The 19,772-nt window shown below is 38.3% G+C and overlaps 1 protein-coding gene across 3 annotated transcripts in view; it reads right to left on the minus strand.

Moving 5' to 3' along the window:
* Window positions 1-4,682: 4,682 nt before the first annotated feature.
* ccdc50a (coiled-coil domain containing 50a) overlaps window positions 4,683-19,772 on the minus strand; it is a 34,600-nt gene continuing 19,510 nt past the window's right edge. Inside the window, exons 4-12 of one of the 3 annotated variants that reach the window (XM_066709199.1) lie at window positions 19,341-19,431; window positions 18,834-18,939; window positions 14,466-15,002; window positions 13,866-13,990; window positions 13,692-13,736; window positions 13,130-13,234; window positions 12,891-12,967; window positions 11,247-11,353; window positions 4,683-9,585 (exon numbers count right to left, since the gene is read on the minus strand). In XM_066709199.1, coding sequence (XP_066565296.1) covers window positions 9,572-9,585; window positions 11,247-11,353; window positions 12,891-12,967; window positions 13,130-13,234; window positions 13,692-13,736; window positions 13,866-13,990; window positions 14,466-15,002; window positions 18,834-18,939; window positions 19,341-19,431 — 1,207 coding nt within the window. In that variant the 3' untranslated portion in view covers window positions 4,683-9,571. Of the gene's footprint in view, window positions 9,586-11,246; window positions 11,354-12,890; window positions 12,971-13,129; window positions 13,235-13,691; window positions 13,737-13,865; window positions 13,991-14,465; window positions 15,003-18,833; window positions 18,940-19,340; window positions 19,432-19,772 lie in introns of all 3 variants that reach the window. The other 2 variants (XM_066709197.1, XM_066709200.1) reach the window with 2 other exon arrangements.

The raw sequence follows: 19,772 nt of genomic DNA on the forward strand, positions 1-19,772 counted from the left end.
CATAGTGAAGCTCAGGGAATGCAGGTTGAGTCACCAACACAACTGGTCGTTTCTGAGCAGTGACTAACTGCCTGTGTGAGGAGCGCTGGGAGCAAACCTCATCATATACAGCTCTGGCAGATTGCAGGTGTGGTCCCGCTGTGAATTCATGTTTGGGGTTAAAACTGGGAGCATTGTCCCCAGTGAATACTAGATTGAGATCTGACATCACTGGGTAATAAGAACTAGACCTCCTAAGGTCAAAACTGGATAGGAATTCAACCAAATCAAAACTTCAGTGCCAGTCACACACAAACAACCTTGTTTGTCATTGTAAATGAGATTAATATATAATCTAACGTCTGTGCCCTTACTGAACACGGGGAATTAGTGCAGTCCCTCAGATGATTGGTTTAGATGTACTCATGTGTTAGTAGGAGTGTATAAGTAAAGGATCTGTGATTTTTCTCTTCCATTCTATCATTTAAGTAACTTTTAAAACTTAAAAGAATAACCTTCATCACCATCATGGCTGCTGTAAATACCTCAAAGAAGAGCTCTGCTGTGATTCAGGATTCAATGCTTTATCAGTTACCAAATGGCAGAAAAGACTACATCTAAAAGAGCATTGGATTTCTCTTCCCCACAGCAGCTGCGGGTAATAATTACTAATAATTAGTGGTAGTGCGACTGTATATCTCCATATTTCCCGGGACACTTTGAGACAGACAGGATTTTAAAGTAGCTTTAAATGGAAAAACACAAACATTTTAAACAGTCATACACTGTTGTTGAATTAAGTCCTATTGCACTGTAAAAAAATATGGAATAAAGGCTCATAACCCATTCAGACTGTCTTCAGTATAATTATTTCAGATCTACCCATTGCATGCATAATACACACAACTCTGCCTGTACTTGTTTTTAGTTTGCATTAACTATACTGCATATTGCTGTACATTGGATTTTGCTTTTACTGTGTTATGTAAATCTGTTGAAAAGTGTATTTTGTGTAGCTGTACGTCACCCTGGGTAAGGGCATCTGTTAAACAGACAAACAAACAAACAATCAATCAAGTAAAGGCAAAGTCTCTCCTGCTCAACTCAGTAGCGCTGCTGAGGCGGTTACTCAGTGTTAACTGTCCACTGAGCTCGGAAATCAAGTAGCAAAACTATTCTCAACGTGAAACGGCTGTAACATAACATCTTACTTTAATAACGATAATTATAATGATAATCATTGGGGAGAAATCTTTTTTTACTCATCACCTGACATCTAAATGCTAAATGCTAGATGCACAATTTACCATGGTCAAACTGAGTGACATTTCTGGATTGCTGCTACCCCGTTGAAACACATGAAACCACAGCAAATACCAAAGTCACTGCCATTCCTCTGTCCTGTTAGTAAAGACAAAAGAAAAGTGTTCAGACCAACTAATTCAAAAGCTTGGTATAGGGCTATTAAAACATAACCCTTTCTTAACGTATTAATATTGGCTGCAAATATCCACTGATACAGCTCTCTGACTTGGCCCTTGAACCCGTGAGGTGAGTACACCTGACTACTGGCCTTCAGACTGGAGCTGCCACTGTCTTCTCCCAGTTTCTGCAATAATAGTAATGGGATGAGAAGGATGCAATTCCATTAAGATGACACATCCATCAATTGGGAAACCTTATATAATGTAACTTAATTAAAGTGGTTTGCACTTAGATCGCATTTTGAGTACTCATTATGTAAAATATATTAATTTTGAACAACAGACTGGGATATTGTTGCATGACCCATGTGTGCACCAAAAAATGAATATTAACATTATTATATAAGGAAAGCTACACTGACAAGTTGCTCTGCGTGTGATTCCTGTAAACCTTTATACCGGTTTTTCCTGAAGATTGGCCTCGGGGTTATCATTTTAGAGAGAGAGAGAGAGAGAGAGAGAGAGAGAGAGAGAGAGAGAGAGAGAGAGAGAGAGAGAGGGAAAAAATAAGAGAAAATTAAATTAATTTAAGCGCAAAGTCAAGCCAAGGCGCATGCAGGATTGAATGCCAGTGTTGCCAGTTCTGTGGATACAGGATTTGAACTCATGGTTTTTACACATTGCACACTTCAATTGCCTCGCAGTGTCAAAGACAGACACAAGCAGCGCAACTTTGGGTGTGTATGTTTTTTTTTTTTTCTTTTCGTTTTTTTTCTCGCCATCTGGTAACATGAAGTGAGTGTGTTAACTAACGTCCATTGTGCGCGCCAGTCTCACAGCCTGCCCGTGTTCAGGTAAGAGTAGGACGGTCTATTGGAAGAATTATTTTCTGGACCTTTTTAATTGCATGTTAGACTTGCCATTTAAAGCTGGGACTGAAAACATGCATGTGTAGTTAATTCATGTGTGCATGAATGGTTAATGCATGAACATCCTGGGCGCATTCATGATTAATTGATGCGTTTATTTATTGTGCGTGTTTGTTTTGGAATATAGTGTAACTTGTAAAGTAGCATTACTATGCAGTTGTGTAGATCGCTTTAAAAACCCATAGAGGGCATGCCGGTTTTCTACCAGCCTGTCTGGGTGCTCAAAGCAGTTTTGTGGCGGGTGCCTTGACAGGTTATTTTTGAAGGTTTATGTTGTAGCTTTCTGGTTAGGTTTGTGATGATGGCGGGAAGGAAGCACCTGGTGATCCCAAGTAGATCATTCCTAGAACACACAATGTAACATGCAGTTTCAGTCGGGAGGTAATGGATAAAATAAACCTTGATTAACTTTTCCAAAGAACAGGTGGGGAGTGTCAAGTATTGCAAGTAGAGGTTTGCAGCCAAGTTAGAGCCAATGCCTTTGGTAGCATGCAGGTCCTAACCTAGCTCCATAGCAGTTATTATCTATGTAAAGAGGAATACTAATGAATGATTAACAATGGATTCATGTGACCACATTATATGTACTTATTCACAAGCTGTATGATAGGAGACAGGAGTGTATATTTTCTCTGGATGCATTTTAGGGAAGTCAAAACTGCTTTACTCTTCTTTATTTAAGTACATTTAAAATGCACTAGATATGTAAAATGTATGCACATTCTTAATTCAGTTCTCATAGGGAATTTATATACACCTTTACGTTTGATAACCAGCCCTGCTATGCTAAATATATTTAATCCAGGGTGAATTGTGCTAGAGCAACAAAGTCTGCACCACAGTCACTTTTGCATAAGAAACAAATGACTGGGTTATAGACTGGTTGGGATTCCGCTCATAACATTTAAAGGTCCATTCAAGAACACAAACCTGGTCAAAAAGCGAACCTTGTCCTTGCCAGTTCAGCAGTTTATATCTGCACATTTCTATTTTCTATTCTATTTTGTCTACTGGTTTTGCTGCTATTGTATCAGTTTCTACAGGCATTTCTCACACTGGAACTATTCCAGCTAAAACAGAACAAAAAAAGAAATAAAACAAATTCTAATCTCACAATCAGGAAGTGTATGGGGGATGCAAATATCATTGCTTCACTCCCCTTTCACGGGAAAGCACTGTGATGATGCAACAATGATGCATATATAGTGTCTACTTTTGGTGGTTGAACACTTTCAATAATCTGACCAGCAACTGTGACAGATCACATTCAGCATGACAAACATGCAATGAAAAAAAAAAAAAGTATTGTTTTCAAACTTTTGCAAGAATATTCCAATCCAAATCTGATGGCACTCAAAAGTTGAAATGATTTCATTTTCAGGAGAGGTGCAGAATACTAAATTAAACATATTAGTAATACTTTCAACCAACACTGGCTAAATCTCAGTGAAAACAGTCTAATGTTCAGATGATTGCATTGCTGATCCAAATTAATTAATTAAAGAAGCTTGGGTTTGTAGCATTAAATATATCCATTGCAATCCAGGATCTGATGGCACCGCCCCACAAATACTCAAGACACCATCATCTCCTTCTTAAGAAAGATTATTCATATGCTTACATGTCTTCTATTGTTCCCAAATGACCTCTAAATTTACCAAAGTACATGCCTGCTTGATCAGGATTAAAAGTTTCCATGTCTTTATAAATTGATGATTTTAAGACGACTTAAATACCTGCTGGATTGGGTGGCTCTCTGGGATCAGGGCTGGAGACCCCTGGTTTACTGTGAGGAAGTAATGAAGAGAGAAGCAAGAGGAAAAAAATAACAAACCCAAGAACATGCAGTTGCCATTCTTTAAATGACATGATACAACCCCCGCAAAAATCACAAACAATTGTACATTTTATATTGCAGTGAAAGCAATGGAAGGAACGCCATCTTTCCTCCCATATACCTGAAGTTGCACGCCCTGCCAGAACCTTTGCCTGAGATGAGAACGAGACAATTTCAGTCATTGTTTCTGGTAGTGTAAGCAGCTGTTTACCACAGTCATCGTCCTTTCTTGCCCGAGGGGTCATCGAGACGACAGATCACATACTCGAATGCCACATATGTCGGCTGGTTTAAACCTGGTGGGCATTAACATCCTATATACTAAGAGAGCTTGAAATCTCAGCTGGAATACCTCTGGAAAGGTTATAACTACACTGTTGTGTGTTGTGTGTTTTTCTCATTCAGAGATTACTTAAATATTTGAGACATGTAGTACAACCAGCTCTTGCCATGCAGGCTTCACTTCCTTCTTTGTACAAAAAGAAAAAGAAAAACAACTTAGAACCATAAAGATCTCTTCTAAGCATGACTTTATTGCTCTAAGCAGCCAATACATTACAATACAGTCTTCTTCAACAAGCACATTCTTTACACTAGTGCAAAAATAATATAAAAATATGAAAGAAAAAACAAAAACCGGTTTATCAAAAATAAAGACAAAATAGCTTCTTGTGAAATGTCGTTCCATGTGTCTTCCAGAAACAACATTTTAATATTAAATCACACCAGCACAGTAAAACAAAATACAAAAATGGCAGATTTAATTGTTATTCACTAGTAGTGGCCAAAAGAAACATCGACAACACAAAATGAAACAATGCATACAGATGCAAATGCAATGTGTACAAGCAACACACAATAAATTGAATGCTGTGCATTTAAAATGAATGCCTATCGGAGGCTAGATTGATAACAAAACACTTAAATTCTCTGTAAAGCTGTGTTTCTGTTTGTTTGTTTTCTACTCCAGGAGATTTAACATCTGTAGGGATTATGAGAAAACAATACTGATAGTGATATGTATGAGTGTTTTTGTGCTTTATAATAAAAAATATTGGTATTGATGGTGTTCACTTTAAAAAGAAATATACTCCAATATAAATTATTACAAACAATAAACGAACCTGCTTTGAACAGGATAGAAAAACGATTGGTGCTATAAGCAAAACCTGTGTGAATATGAACTTTGTAACAGACTAGACTGCTTGTCTGCAGAAACACGGTATAAAACCAGTTTAACCTGAACCTGAGGTTTTGGGGAAGGGCAAGCCATATGATTTTTTTCAAATTTTGTATGATAAATAGTAGATTATTTCAATTTAAAAGGTTTTTCGACATGTAACCTTAAAATAAAAAGTAAATATATTATCAAAAAATACGACGTATTTTAGAATCCAAACCTCTTTTTTTTTTTTTTTTTTATCATTTTATATTACAAATGACTATAAAACTGGAACTCCTGACAGTATGAATTGCATTATGCCAACAAATACTTGACTATAAGCTAATTTAGGTCTTTGGATAAGACCATACAGCTTAATTTAGAGTGACATTTACCAAAGCAGAAAGAAGGCTAACACTGAATTTCATGAATGAATAGATGGTAATACATTATCATTTGTTTTGATGCCGATATCCTTTGAAGAAATGCCGATCTGGCTTGCCCTTTGGTACATATCAACCCGATGGGAGATATGGATTATCAGATAGAGAAATTACACAAAAACATTAAGGACAGAGGTTTCTATAAAAGGATTGTGTGAGGTGACAAACCGAAAAACAAAACAAAAAACAATAGATGCTGTAAGAAAACAAGCCCATCCGCAGTAAATCCAACAGAAGTTTGCATACACTTGTGGTTTAATACTTTTACAGCACAGCCATGCACATCTATGTAAATATGTTCACTGTGACCAGAAGCCAACAGCAGATAACTACAGGCTTTCAAAGCGCACAGACCTAATAAACATGGAGTAACTGCCCGTTTGCAGTTTCTTTTTGGCAGACCTACTTCAGGCTTACCCCCTAACAGTAATAAAGTTGTGCTACTTCTTATACCCATCCTTCCTGAATAGAGCATCTGCTGAACGAATCAAAGTGAAGTTAAAATACCTGGTAGAGGAAGCTATGAAATGGTAACAACACTAATAATAAACCCTCTTCCCTGAAAATAAGAGATTAAAAAAAAAAAAAAAAAAAAATGTGGTAAACTCTACAAGCCTTCCCCTGCCATGTTTGCCCAGCTACATAAAATATACTGAACATATCCAAGATAAAATGGGAGCCATTCAGGTTAAGTATTAAAGATATATGTTTGGAAATTCCTCATAAATCTCGACATTTTCTCTGGGAACCACCGCAAACTGACTATGCAACTGTAGATGTACTGTATGTATAGAGATGTATTGGAATATGACATTAAATGCCATAATATTCACTTCACGTGCAGCAACTACAGAGCATATGTAATTATACTATCTTTCAATGGCATTGTATTGTTCAACATAATAAAATGACTGTTAAATAAGGCTTTGAGTCCATGCTATATCTTGAATCCTACAGTAAGTTCACTACACTGAATATACATCAGAAGTATAACCCCATGCATCCAGAAAATGTAAAGGCTGCAGAACTCTTTCCTGTCTGAAAGGATTAACCAAACAATACAGGTTTTGGGAGTTGCTTTGCCTTGAAATCTTGAAAAGGCAGGTGTTAAATTTATGAACACACTTACACATGATGGTGAATAAGGCCCAGTGAATAAAATCTGATTTTGAAGAGCTTTGTCTCTATTCCCTGTACTGCCATTCAAAGACACAGATATTCTTCCACATGCCTCAATAGAGGGCACTATATACTAGAATACCATCTGTAGGAGCTGCATTGTTGCAATGAAGCAGTTGCTGATAAATATGTTGAATACCAGAACAGTTTAAAACAAGCTTACATTTTTAAATCCTAGAATGATAAAAACCCTGCAAGTTTCATTGGTAGAACAAACACATTTGGCACACAATCCATAGCAGGACCTTTGTTTTTGTTTCTCACCAACTTGACAAACAGCACATATTTTGACAAAACACAGGTATAATAAATAAAAAATATATTTGATGATCACAGAGTAATGCAGGCTCGTAGGCCCCAAAAGAGTTTCCAGAAGTTTTTTTGAAAATATATAATTATTATTTTTGCCTTCACAGACCTATTAACACCGTGTCCCCAACACTTTCAATAACACAAAATCAAATGAATAAAAAATAAACCGAGAATTAAGCTTTTCATTTGAAATTGTGAGAAAAAAAAAAAAAAAAAATCCTGACATTGTTTCTATAATTTAATTTTCTTTTTACATTTGTGCAATACTTGTTAGTAACCTTTATTAAGTCATTAAGGGGATATTTCTCTTCCTTTTTGTTTTATATACACCATTTAATTTTTTTGTTTTTAAAACAAGGAGACTGACCCTGCACTCAGCTAACATCTCTGGAGAATGGCCTCTCAGGATGACAACTATACAAATGCACGTGTCTGGCAGATTGGTGCTTGTGCCAAACCTTGATCTTACTGAAAACACTGGGCTGTGCACGGAGAACTATTAATGTATTAATGTGACATAAACCATTTGTTCTTTATGTATTTCATTATAGGCTTTCTAAGATATAAATACTTAAAATATATTGCATTTTATCCCTGGTCTGCAATGGGGGTAAAGTCATTTGTCCATGGCCTGTCAATGCTGCAACAAGAAAATTGAGGAAAAATGTGACAAATTATCTTAAAAAGTTAAAAAATATATAAAAATAATCAACTGGCATAATTTCTCTACCAGTGACAGATTTTGTCACCAAGACGCACACCATCTCAAGGTCTCAGTTACAGTACCTCGATACCGACCTAAAGAGATACTCGGTCCGTGTGGGCACAGTATGACTCAGTGACCCAGTTCCAGCATGATGACCGAGTATGATCCAGTTCAGACCGGTAACTTGTACTTTACAGAAAGAGATTCATATGGAAATTGAACTATACACAGCTGTGTCCAATATAATTCACATCACAATTTACAGGAATATACAATATGATGCTCACTTACTTATTATGCATACATATCACAGACTGTTGTTACAAACTTGTTCACAAAAGGCACCACAGTTAACCTGGGTTGTCACCTTGCTAAACTTGTTGCTGCTTGCAGGTCCACACAATCTGGCTAATAAGCTACACAACAATTCACAGACCATGATTATGAATGGCATCCAGCTATGAAAATAGTTCCCTTTAAAGGTTACTTTCAATGATATGTTATCAAAACAAAACCTCAGAGTAGGAGGTATTGTTACTATTTTAGTTATTGTGCTTTAGTTTTTCTCATGGAATGGAAATGCATTCAAATGATCTTGGGTAGACATATCGTGCTTTAGTAACATATCACTTAATGGTTAGTGACTTTGTGAAAATGTTCACATTTTCAGCATGTTCATAACCGTCAAGACACCAAAATGTTTTGCATTTACCCATGGTCAACTGAATGTGTCCATCCACCGAAAAACCTACTGGATGAAATTTGTTTTAATTAAATACATCATACGTCCCTCATTAGGAATGTTCCCGTCACAGTTTAAAGGCTATGACACACCAGGCCCAGGTGTCAAAAGCAGGTGTACAGATTGCCTCACCTTTCTCCCCATAAATACAAAATGTTACCATAAAAAAAAAATACTACAGCTTTCTGTAAAATGCAGGTGGGAGAAAAAATCTCTTAAATCTGGGCTGATTAGGTCTTTTGTTTAAGCCTGCCCTTGTGTGCAATTCCAGTCGTTGCCTTTATTAATATTTAAATAGCACAAAGTGTATATAATGTAAGCACCACAAAGAGGTATGATATCAGAGCCACCATCGATATCAATATTGCTTTGGTGAGCGTCCATCTGGAATTATCCAAAGCCCATAAACGAATACACTGTTGATGCGCTGCGATAGATAAGACACAGAAAACTGACCAGTTTAAAAGATGTACGTCTTCATGCAGGCCTGCACAGGATTGCCCTGTTCAAACTGAACAGTTAGAGAGCTTACAGGTGCCCCTCTTCTGCAATGATTTTGGATGATCATTTTTTTCCTTCTAAATGTAAATGTAAGCAATGTAGGAATACATCCTTTTCACATTTTCGATGAATTGCCAATCAGAAAATAAAAATAAAATAAAGTTGTCTGTGCTTGTTCTTGCTGTACATCTCCCGAGATTCTCAGTCTCTCTCTTCAGACAGAAAGCAAACGGGTTTGGGAAAGTCAGTTGCATCTCTGAAAGACTTGTTTTTTGGGGGGAAGCTTCTGGTTCCTTCTTCAACACCATATGATGGAGAAAAAAAAAACAAAGGAAGAATCTCGGCAGGCAGCCTGGGTCACTGCCTATAACCTGCAACAAAAAGGACACTTCTGATGTCAGAAAAAAAGGAGCTTAAGCCATCGTCTTCACTAATTACAAATCAAAACAAAGCTTTTTTAATTTCATAAGCTAAACATTTTCTCATTCTAGAATGCAGAAAAAGGGTACTGTATTTGTGGGGACACTTTGGAAATGAAATTTTGGAGTTGGACAATACCTTCTGCTGATCTCTCCATCTCAATCCCCTTGGAATCTATGACTCTCTCTCCTTCTTCCACTAAGACCCTAGCAGTCACCCTCGATCCTGCGCTCTCCTACACTCAGCACATCACCACGCTGACACGCACCTGCAGATTCTTCCTGAGCAACATATATCAAATCCGACCATTCCTCAACAACTACTCGACTCAACTGCTCCTCCAGTCACTGGTCCTCTCCCACCTGGACTACTGCAACTCCATCCTGGCCGGCCTGCCTGCAGCTACTACCTAACATCGTCTGCACTTATCAGTTTTTACAATCCAGGATGTAAGACCTCATATATTGTATATACACATATATACACTTGTGTAAATTGGAATTTATAACATGTATTATGCTTTGAATTGCACTGTATTATGTCAATTGGAATTTGTAATATGTTTTATGCCTTGAACCGCACTGTATTTTTGCATTTTGTATTATGCTTATATTTTGTAAGTCGCCCTGGATAAGGGTGTCTGCTAAGAAATAAATATTATTATTATTATTAATTTTAATTTTATATCCCCCCATTTTAGAAGAGTCATATTGCATAGCATGCCACATGGGGTCACTGTTGTATGGCAAGCTTCGTCTCCCAGAAAGAGGCAAGATTTGAGGCGTGCATCTGTACTACAAAATGTATAGTTTCTGGTCTATTCTTCCCATAACACTAACATTGGTATACCAATCCTATTAGTCAGTTGTATTGCAAACAGTGTAAAGCTCTGATTAGATCATCAACTGGTGTACACTAAGAACTACACATTGCTTCACTATTACATTTCCAGTGTTGCTACACTGCAAGAATTTCTTGCCTTAGACTCATGCTCCTTGTTTTTTGTATCCATAACCTTCAATTAACTATGCCAATTCAAATTAAGGCCAGGCCAGTAAGACCACAATGCAGTAATTACAATAATTATAACACCCCATTAAAAGATCAATACTCCGACAGGAATTCTCCTGCACATCAGGGATTATAGGATCTATGCAATTCAAAACTATCTGCAATTATGAAGATGGATGACTGGCCAAGACACCATTTTCTGTTGTTACAATTACTGTAATCTTCATCTTTAATTATAATAAATACTATGTACTCAGGTAAAACTCAATTTGCCTGGCCTTTTTATTTATTTATTTAAATTAATATTACATTTAGGTGTTGCTCTTAATCAGATATCTGACCATTCCTTCAGTTAACCAGGTAAATCAGTGCATACGTGGTGCAACACTGAACCTTCCTGAAGCAGAGGAGACACTGCCAAAAGGAAATAGCAAATCTTGCATAATACCTTTGAAATAGTAAAGTGAGAATACAGAGTTGCCTAGGGGTGACCGATGATATGGTTTGGGGGGCTGTAGAATGGTGGGGGAGATCTATTCTCATTCATTTATTGTTCTTCTCACACACCCATCCACATACACACAGACAGACAGGTACTCACCTTTATATGCTGCCTCAGGTCTGGTGGAGGGTCTGGGAGAGCACGGGGAGCCTGGGTATGCATATCTTGAATCCACATTCTCATAGTCATTCATAGGTGGTGGCGGCCTAGGAGATGTTTGAAAAGGCAAATGCGTTAGCAGGCCTGGTTACACTAAATAGAAAAAATATGCATCATTCTAAATCCATCCTACAGTTAGTAAAACAGCCTGAGATTACATTTTCTGAATAGATTAAAAAACAGCCACTTTATTAGGTGAACAAAACGTTTAGCTGGTAACATTTCTACTGAAGAGGACCGTGCCTCTGACAAAATCCTCCAAGCCTACCCCATATGGCTAATCTGTGTATTAAGCACACTGAGCAGACTAAACACACTGGTGGACAGCTTGTCTAGCTTGTGTTAAGGTCTGCTCCATAGTCAGGAGTACGAACACAGGGACAGGGCCTGGATTAGTCATGGTCGCCCGGCCTGGTTTGGACGAGCCAGTGCTTCATGAACTCTTTCAGGCGGGAAACCGCTTTGTTTACCAGCATTCAGCACAATGAACATTCGGTTACCAAAATCAAATCACAATACACATGAAATTATTCATTTTACATTTGTCTGCAGTTATTAACAGTTGCCAATGAAACAGCCCTGTGACAAAGGTTAAAAATACATGTTTTAGGATGTTGAATCTGCTGTGGTCTTTCTTCACTGTCATGTATATTTTCTACCTATGCAACCATTTATTTCATCATGTAGTGCCAACTTGATGACTACGAAGGGTATAAATAATATCCTCTGATGTGACTGCATCAGATTTAATGGTTTAGCAGCAAAGTTGTTTTTTTTTTTCTTGAAGTCTGTGCTGACCGGCTGTCTATCCTGCGGTTTATTCGGCTCAGTGCCTCTTGAGGTCAGTGAGGAGATGACTCTTAATACAAACACGTCTAAGATTAAATCTTCTCTGTGGCTCTGGCAGCTAGAGGGACAGCAGACGGATTACATTCTTTGGTAGTAAAGGCCTAGTAAAAAAGTGGTCTCCTGTGGGTGGTATTTGCCAGCAGCCAAAATGTTCTGTAATTTTTTTGGTTAAAAGTCTCCCTAAAATGTTCTCTGCATTTTTTTGGATAGGGTGATACAGGATTAAGTGAATGTAGTGTAGGAGAACGCTGAAAGGGGGATTTTACGAACGGTGAAGCAAACCTCAACCTCTTTCCTTCACCTCCTCAAAAATAATCTGTTCTGACTACAACTATATCGATCCATCTCTGAGCAGCCTACATTTTATGTTAAACTTGTGAATTTTTGTACCAAATAATAGTTTTAAGATTATAATACAGCAATGCATGACTACTAGGTATTCTAGCAGAAAGACAACAGGGCTGTGGACTCTGGAGTGGAGGGCTGTAGGTTCAATGCCCAGATGGGGGCACTGCCGTTGTACCCTTGAGCAAGGTACTTTACCTAGATTGCTCCAGTAAATGCCCAGCTGTATAAATGGGTACAAATGTAAAAATAATGTGATCTGTTGTAACAATTGTAAGTCACCCTGGATAAAGGTGTCTGGTAATAAATTAAAAATTACTATAAGAAATTACCTTTTTGTGCTCTATATACCCAACCCCCACCCCCCTCAGCTACAGTTGGCTCTCATACCGGGCTGGTTTGTGGTTTCTGGGTTTCTGGTATTCGTACTCTTCCCGAGACCGCGGCCGCACAACTTCCTCCGGCTCCTGCTGGAACATCAACACAGGCACAGTGAGTAGGTCAGCTTGGCACTACCAGTACGACACACACACACTGGGAGCCCGACATCAGTGCGACGTTCAGTGTTGAATCAATAATCTAGATCTAGATAATCATTTTTAATATTAACTTTAATATTATTAACTCACCTTCCACTCCCCCTCCGGTCTTCTCTTGTCCACACAGCCCTTTTCCCTATCTCTTGTTTTCTTGTAAACCTTCTTCTCTTCCTCCATTAGCAACCGGGCAATTTCCTTCAAATCACAAGAAAGAAAATCAAAAACATTCCTAAAAACTCGGACAACCATCAAACTTTCGGTTCTCTTTAGTATCAATTAACCTTATTTACATTTCACCACTTTACTTTTAAGGTATGCCGTTTTATTGACATACTTAATAGCATTGATTTTGGGTGTTTCTACCTGACAAAAACTATGGGATCATGTGGACAGTCATCTGGAAAATGGCTGAGAAAAAGATAAATTAGTGTAAGCTATTAATTAAATTTATTCTTAAGATTGTTAAAAGAAAATAAAAAAAGGTACATTTTGTGGATGTTTTCTTTCTTTTATCAACTTTCTATTAACTTCTATCATCAAAAATAATGCTGGGTGATCTAGATCTAGCTGAAGACGATGGGTGGATTAAACTGATTTAGTGGAATATGAAAGAGTTCAGTGAAGGCAAAAAACAAAAAAAACACCCACGCACCTCATCCTGCGCCACTTGTGCTGCTCTCTTGTCTACGTGGCTTGCCTGAAAAACATTGTCATTAGGATATCCTGTCAGATACACACATACAGTAATATATTAATGCACTATAATACTCAAAGGGGTTTCATCTGCTGTTGGTTTGATGAGCAACAACACTCTTAGCACTCTCACTTTCAGCTCTTCCTCTTGTAGTCTCCTGGCCACTTCAAGGTCCTTGAGCTCCTGCTCTCTGAGGTCCATGCGGGCGATGCCCTGAGTCACGTCTCTCACACCGTACTCCGCTCGCACTCTCCGACCTGTAGGGCAATTAATCAGGTGTAAATACGATCTGCAAAACTAGAAGAAAGCACACTAGAAAGACAAAATGGTGAGGCCTACAGTGAAGGCTTGTCAAAAGAGGATTACAGGGGTCCTGCCTGAATCATTAAGTTCATAAAGATCCCACACTTCAGTCTTTCTGACTGGCAGAGTCTGTTATGATACATCAGATTATATATATATATATATATATATATATATATAAAATCAATAAATATAATCATCTTCATTCAAACATGATACATTTGTAAGAATTATATATTTAGCATGCAAAATCAGATTCTGTACATTTATTTAGAAAGAAAAGGGTTTCTTGGTTTACTCTGCTGGAAAAGCAGGCTCAGTATGAGCATCCTGAAAAAAGAAGGTAAACTTAAGAAGAAGAAGAAGAAAAAAAAAAAAAACACCCACCACCACCACCTGCAACAGGTCACCACTGTCCCCCTACTGTACCTGTGTCTCTGGGGGGGTGGTGGTGGTGGTGGTGGTTGTTGTGGCGGGGGTGTATGTCCTCATTTGAATGTGTGAGTGCTCTGTCTTCAGAACGGCCCTTGTGCTCTCTCCTCTCCTCCCTTTTGTGCCTGTGCTCCTCAAAAACCTCATCATCCAGCCTCTGCCGGTCTCCATAGTCCTCAAAGTCAACATTCTGCTCCACAGATGAGCCTTTGTTAGTGCTAAGAACAACGTCTTCCTGGCTGGCCCTTTTCCTGCGCTCCCTGCTGTGATCTCTGCTGCTTTGTGGCGGGGGGGGCCTCTGTGGCCTCTCTTTCCTGCGCACCACCCTGTCCGAGTCTGTGTGCTCCTGAACCCTGTGCGGCGGAGACCTATGCCCTCGGTCCCTCCTGTGCCTCTCTTCGCTCTCGCTGTGGAAGGTGAGCTGTGAGCTGCGAGACTCCGGCCTGATTTTACGCTCTCTGTCACCACTGTGAGGCCTTCGCCCTCTCCTGTGGTCCAGAGGCTCGTGCTCAGGGTGTCTGACCCGGCCGCGGTCTGAGGTGTGAGGCGGGAGTGGGGGTGAGCGGGGAGTTGGGAATGCACAGCATGGAATGACACAATGGGGAGAAAGGCAGGTGAACAGAGCTGGGTTAGTTAGCTGTGGGTAGACAAGGACTCTGAATGTTGTCTAATGATTACTAAAATGACAGGAACAAAAGTAAGATTGACATTGAAGGACAACATGAAATGGGTAACAAGACCATGGATGCAACTTACATTATACTGGATACCACTAGACCACTTTACAGTTTTGTACCTTATTACAAACTTCATTCTTTATCACAATAACTAATTCTGTGCCACATTAAACGGATACTTCAGTATTTGGGCATTTTAGCCTGACTGCTTACTCACCCAAAATCACACGAATCCATGGAAACCTTTTTAATATTGTGTCCAGTTTGAAGAAATTATAATTTTTCATAGAGCTTATACATTTTAAATCCTTAAAAGCTAGTTGGATAGCACATTTGTACATTAAGTATTCTTTACAAGTCTATCTAAAGTATTTTGATGTTTAAACATATTTGTCTTTTCGAACTATCTCGGCGTACTACGCATTTCATTAACTGTGATGAGGTCGGCGCAAGGATATGTTCACTGTGCGCGAATGAAAACAGAGAGCGCAGGCAGAACTGAAAGTATGTGGAAATTAATTTCTTAAGATTACCAGTCAATTACATTTAATTATTTACTATTTATAGTATTGTAAAACAACAAATGTCAACCCAACTAACACACAATGTTGCCAGAAGGCATTTTTGCGACCTTTAGCTACTAGCAATCGTGCTTAGCTAACGAATCAATAAATTCCAATTTCTTCAAACTGGATGCACAGAATTAAAAAAAAAACTTTCCTTGGATTCATATGAGTCTGGGTGAGTAAGCAATCAAGCTAAAATGCCAAAATACCAAAGTATCCCTTTAATATTATTTATGTGAAAGATAAATCCTGCACCTCATTTTACAATATTATTTTGATTATTTCAAGTATCAGAGATTGTTTTCTTTACCCTAACCAGAACAGGTATATTGAATTTATTTATTGTCATGATGACATTTCTCTGTATAAAAGGTTTGTTCTGAACGGGTATGACACAGAGAGCATCAGCGCGATATCTCCACCCCCTCACGTAGGATAGTAGTCAAACCAAAACACAACATGAAATTTCCTGTTAATCAAAGTTTGTTTGTTTCCCCCCCTTAGGCTTAGAGGGGAGGGGAAAAAAACACATTTGAGATATTTCCCCTTTCAGTTATCTGATCAGCAGAGTTTATATCCATCCTCCAGTCATTTCCTGAGTGACAAAGGTATTTTACAAAAAGAGAGGAAATGGTTCCTACAAGATAAGGTTCACAGACTCAAGGACTGCTTTATAATCTGCATCTCTAACACCATTTTTATGGAAACAAAGGGAGGTTAAGATATTAAGATGTAATGTACATGTGCTGATTGTGGTGTTTAAGCAATCCTATCTTGGATGTTGTGGAAAAAGATCTGCAAAACAGTTGCTTCTCTCAGTTTGAGGCCCAATTTTGTCAAATCTGAATTCTTGCAGTAATAAAGTTACTTCTGTAATAACACAATTGGTGCCTAAGAATTGCAATTGTTTTATCTCCATTTAAGACTGGAAATCTACAATGCACTAAAGAATCAGGGATTCTCCGATTACTCGTCGAAGTATGATGCAATACAATAATAATACTATAATACACACCATCATTACACTTTTTTCTGGTCGTCTTAACAATATGAAGTGGGGGGGCGAAGCAATGTCAGAGAAAGGATTAAAGGAATAAAGAAAGAAAAATCACACAGGAACTGACACATAATGAAGTGAGGAATTGTTTGTTTGTGTCTTGAGGGGGGAGGAGAGAGGGGGTGGGGGGCAATGCAGGAATCAAAGCCAGTTCAGCAGGCGCAGGGGGGGAAGTTATCTTTCTGAGTCACACCAGAAGCTTGAAAATAAAGTTCCTCAGAGCACAAGGCCAGGGAGAAGTATGGAAAGCCAGAAAACAGATCTGTGAAAAGCACTACACACTGCGGCTCTTGCTCCGTGTGTCCATCTGCGTGGGAAATGAACACAAACACCCACCACCGGAGGAGAGACCTTGCCTAGCACCAACACAATCGACTGTTTGTTTCCATGTCTTAGTTACAGACCGACTTCAGCGCAACCAAACTGAACTGAAAACCAACCAAAAAGCCTTTACAACCTATAACTGATTTTGAACCTGTTGCCCTGAACTAAGGTGTCTGCTAAAAAATAAATAATAATAAGGATACAATTTGTTTGTAAAATCAGCTATTTAACTTTTTCTTCCAGAACTGATAACACGCTAGCAGAGATCCATTCAATACCACTGCTTTGGCAGAAAGGGGGTTAACTGTAGTAGCCTTAAACCCACTCCAGACTGAGAACAGATCAGATGGTCCCAGCCCACAGGAGGCTTGTGCCCACGTAGGTTTAAAAAAAAAAAAAAAAAGACCTTGCACTTTCTGCTAGTTTAAGATGGAGAATTTTATGAAGGACTGGGCAGGAAAATGCAGGCAGCCCTGACTGGATCTGGCAACCACTTCCAGCCACCTGCTGAGTTTCTATTTCAAAGCCCAACAGTCTCTTGGCATTACACTGACTCACTATTCTGTGCTGTACCAGAACCTAACCACAAAAAGTATCCCAGAGTTACTGGTGAAACCACCTGTACTTCCTGTTTAATGAATAAGTAGGACATTTGGAAGTTGTGTTCTTACATTAAAGTGACAATTTTGCTACACAGACAGACAGTCAATTTGACATTATTAATATAAAATGCATCCAACACAAATGTAATACTGTAGCCCAAATATTTCACAATATCAGATTCAAATGTCATCTACCTTCACAATGTGGCAACCCAACCATGTTTGCCCTTCTAATGAGGTTTGTTATCTTTAAAAGATTACAAATTGACAAATGGTCTTCAAACAAAATGGCTAAATTCCTCTTGCAGGTTTTCTCCTATGTAATTCAAAATGCCACATGGTTGCAAAGATGATGAAATCTGGAATGCACAGTTCTGTTGAGCAGCTGTGATAAAGGAAATTACTTCTCAGCAAAAACAGGTCAGGACACTCCCACAATGTCATAACTGTGCTTAAATCAGCACGACACGGAGAGCACAGATTCTTAGAATTTCTGCAGAATTCACTGAAATGATTAAAAAAATGAAAGCATTACCATCTGTCACGCAACAACAATAACAAAAGTAATATAATCACAATAAAATGAATCCATAAAACAGTACAAATGTCTTCAGTGTACACTTAATACATCTGGGTCCATAGTGGTTGTTGTTTTGACAGTCGCACTTCGTTGCTATGACAAAAGTCATGATTTGAGGTGCTGCACTCATGCATCTGACAAAATCTCAGTCTGAGGCTTAAGATAAAAGAACCTTGTGACACAAAACAATATCAAATCCATTGGAAGCATATCCAAGCACTTGAACTCAATAATTTCAATGTGATTTCTGTAAAGACGGGGATTACTTTTTTGTACCTTCTGTCAGCGCTCAATGATGAATATTAGAAGCAGACACCATTAGAACACTTTAAATCTGTATTTCTTTATAAAAAGATTTTAAATGGAAAGTCCAGCAGAATTTTGAACCATTTCCCTACTCATAACCCTATATAACATTCAGTACAGGCTCAGACACAATTTATCAGGCCTTTTGAAAACACAAAAGACGATGTCACTATTTTAAAGTTTCCACCAAATCCTGTATTTAGTGAGCCCCAAGAAACATGACAACGTTCTTAAACAAAGGAGACATGCATACCTCCTTTCTCCTCATAGTATTCCTCTTCATAGGGCACTTCCTGAAGCTGTTTCTTCCTCCTCCTCTCTTCCTTCATTTCTTTTTCCTGCATTTTGCGAGCAATAGCCTAGTAGAACAGGGGACACATAACAACATTTAACTGACTAAAATGTACCTCTACAGGGCAACCCTGGGTCCCTGAGGCTGCACTTTAAAGTTGTTTGGTTGACATACTGGACATTCATATTATTGATCTCTTCATCTTAATATATAATGACTAAAAAAGGAATAATAAATAATGTTAATAAAAGTAGATCATCATTTTTATGGATTTGTTAAAGAAAAAAAGAAATCTTCAGCTTTTAAGGACTTTATTTTACTTTAAAAATGCTGACTAAGAGTGAAAAATGTAGACAATGAACCAATGTTAATAATAATATAATGCATTCCCACAGAGAGAATATAGCTAATATGTGGAGGTATGGGTAGATGAAGTCAAAGATCTGCTGTGAAGAGGCTGAGTCTCACCTCATCTTTCTCTTCTTGCTGTCGTTGCTGCTCTGCCTGCTTTACTAGCTGCTCCTGGATTTCTTGTGCAATTTCATTGTCACTCTTCTCTCTAAGAAAGAGACAAAAACACAAAATGAAGATAGCAAAAGAAAAAAAATAGCAGTGGTTTTATTACATAGACGAAATCAAAACTGAAGAGGTTTGACCTTTATAAATATTTTTGGAGTTCCCACAATTCCACTTTCTGTTCGTTAAGAAGAGGTCAAAGTCAGTTATGAGCTGTGGGTTTAGCGCTTGCTTTGACAACCAGTTTGTTCTCTTCATGCAATCTGGTGCTGTTCAGCTGTGATGTTGAATCATATCAGCTGTGAAATCCCATTATTGGGTCAACAGTGATAATGCTGTTACAACAAACACTGTTTCATGCCTTAGCATTAGAAAATCTTATGG

Source organism: Amia ocellicauda, chromosome 7, assembly GCF_036373705.1.
Source record: "Amia ocellicauda isolate fAmiCal2 chromosome 7, fAmiCal2.hap1, whole genome shotgun sequence".
Classification (NCBI taxonomy): domain Eukaryota; kingdom Metazoa; phylum Chordata; class Actinopteri; order Amiiformes; family Amiidae; genus Amia; species Amia ocellicauda.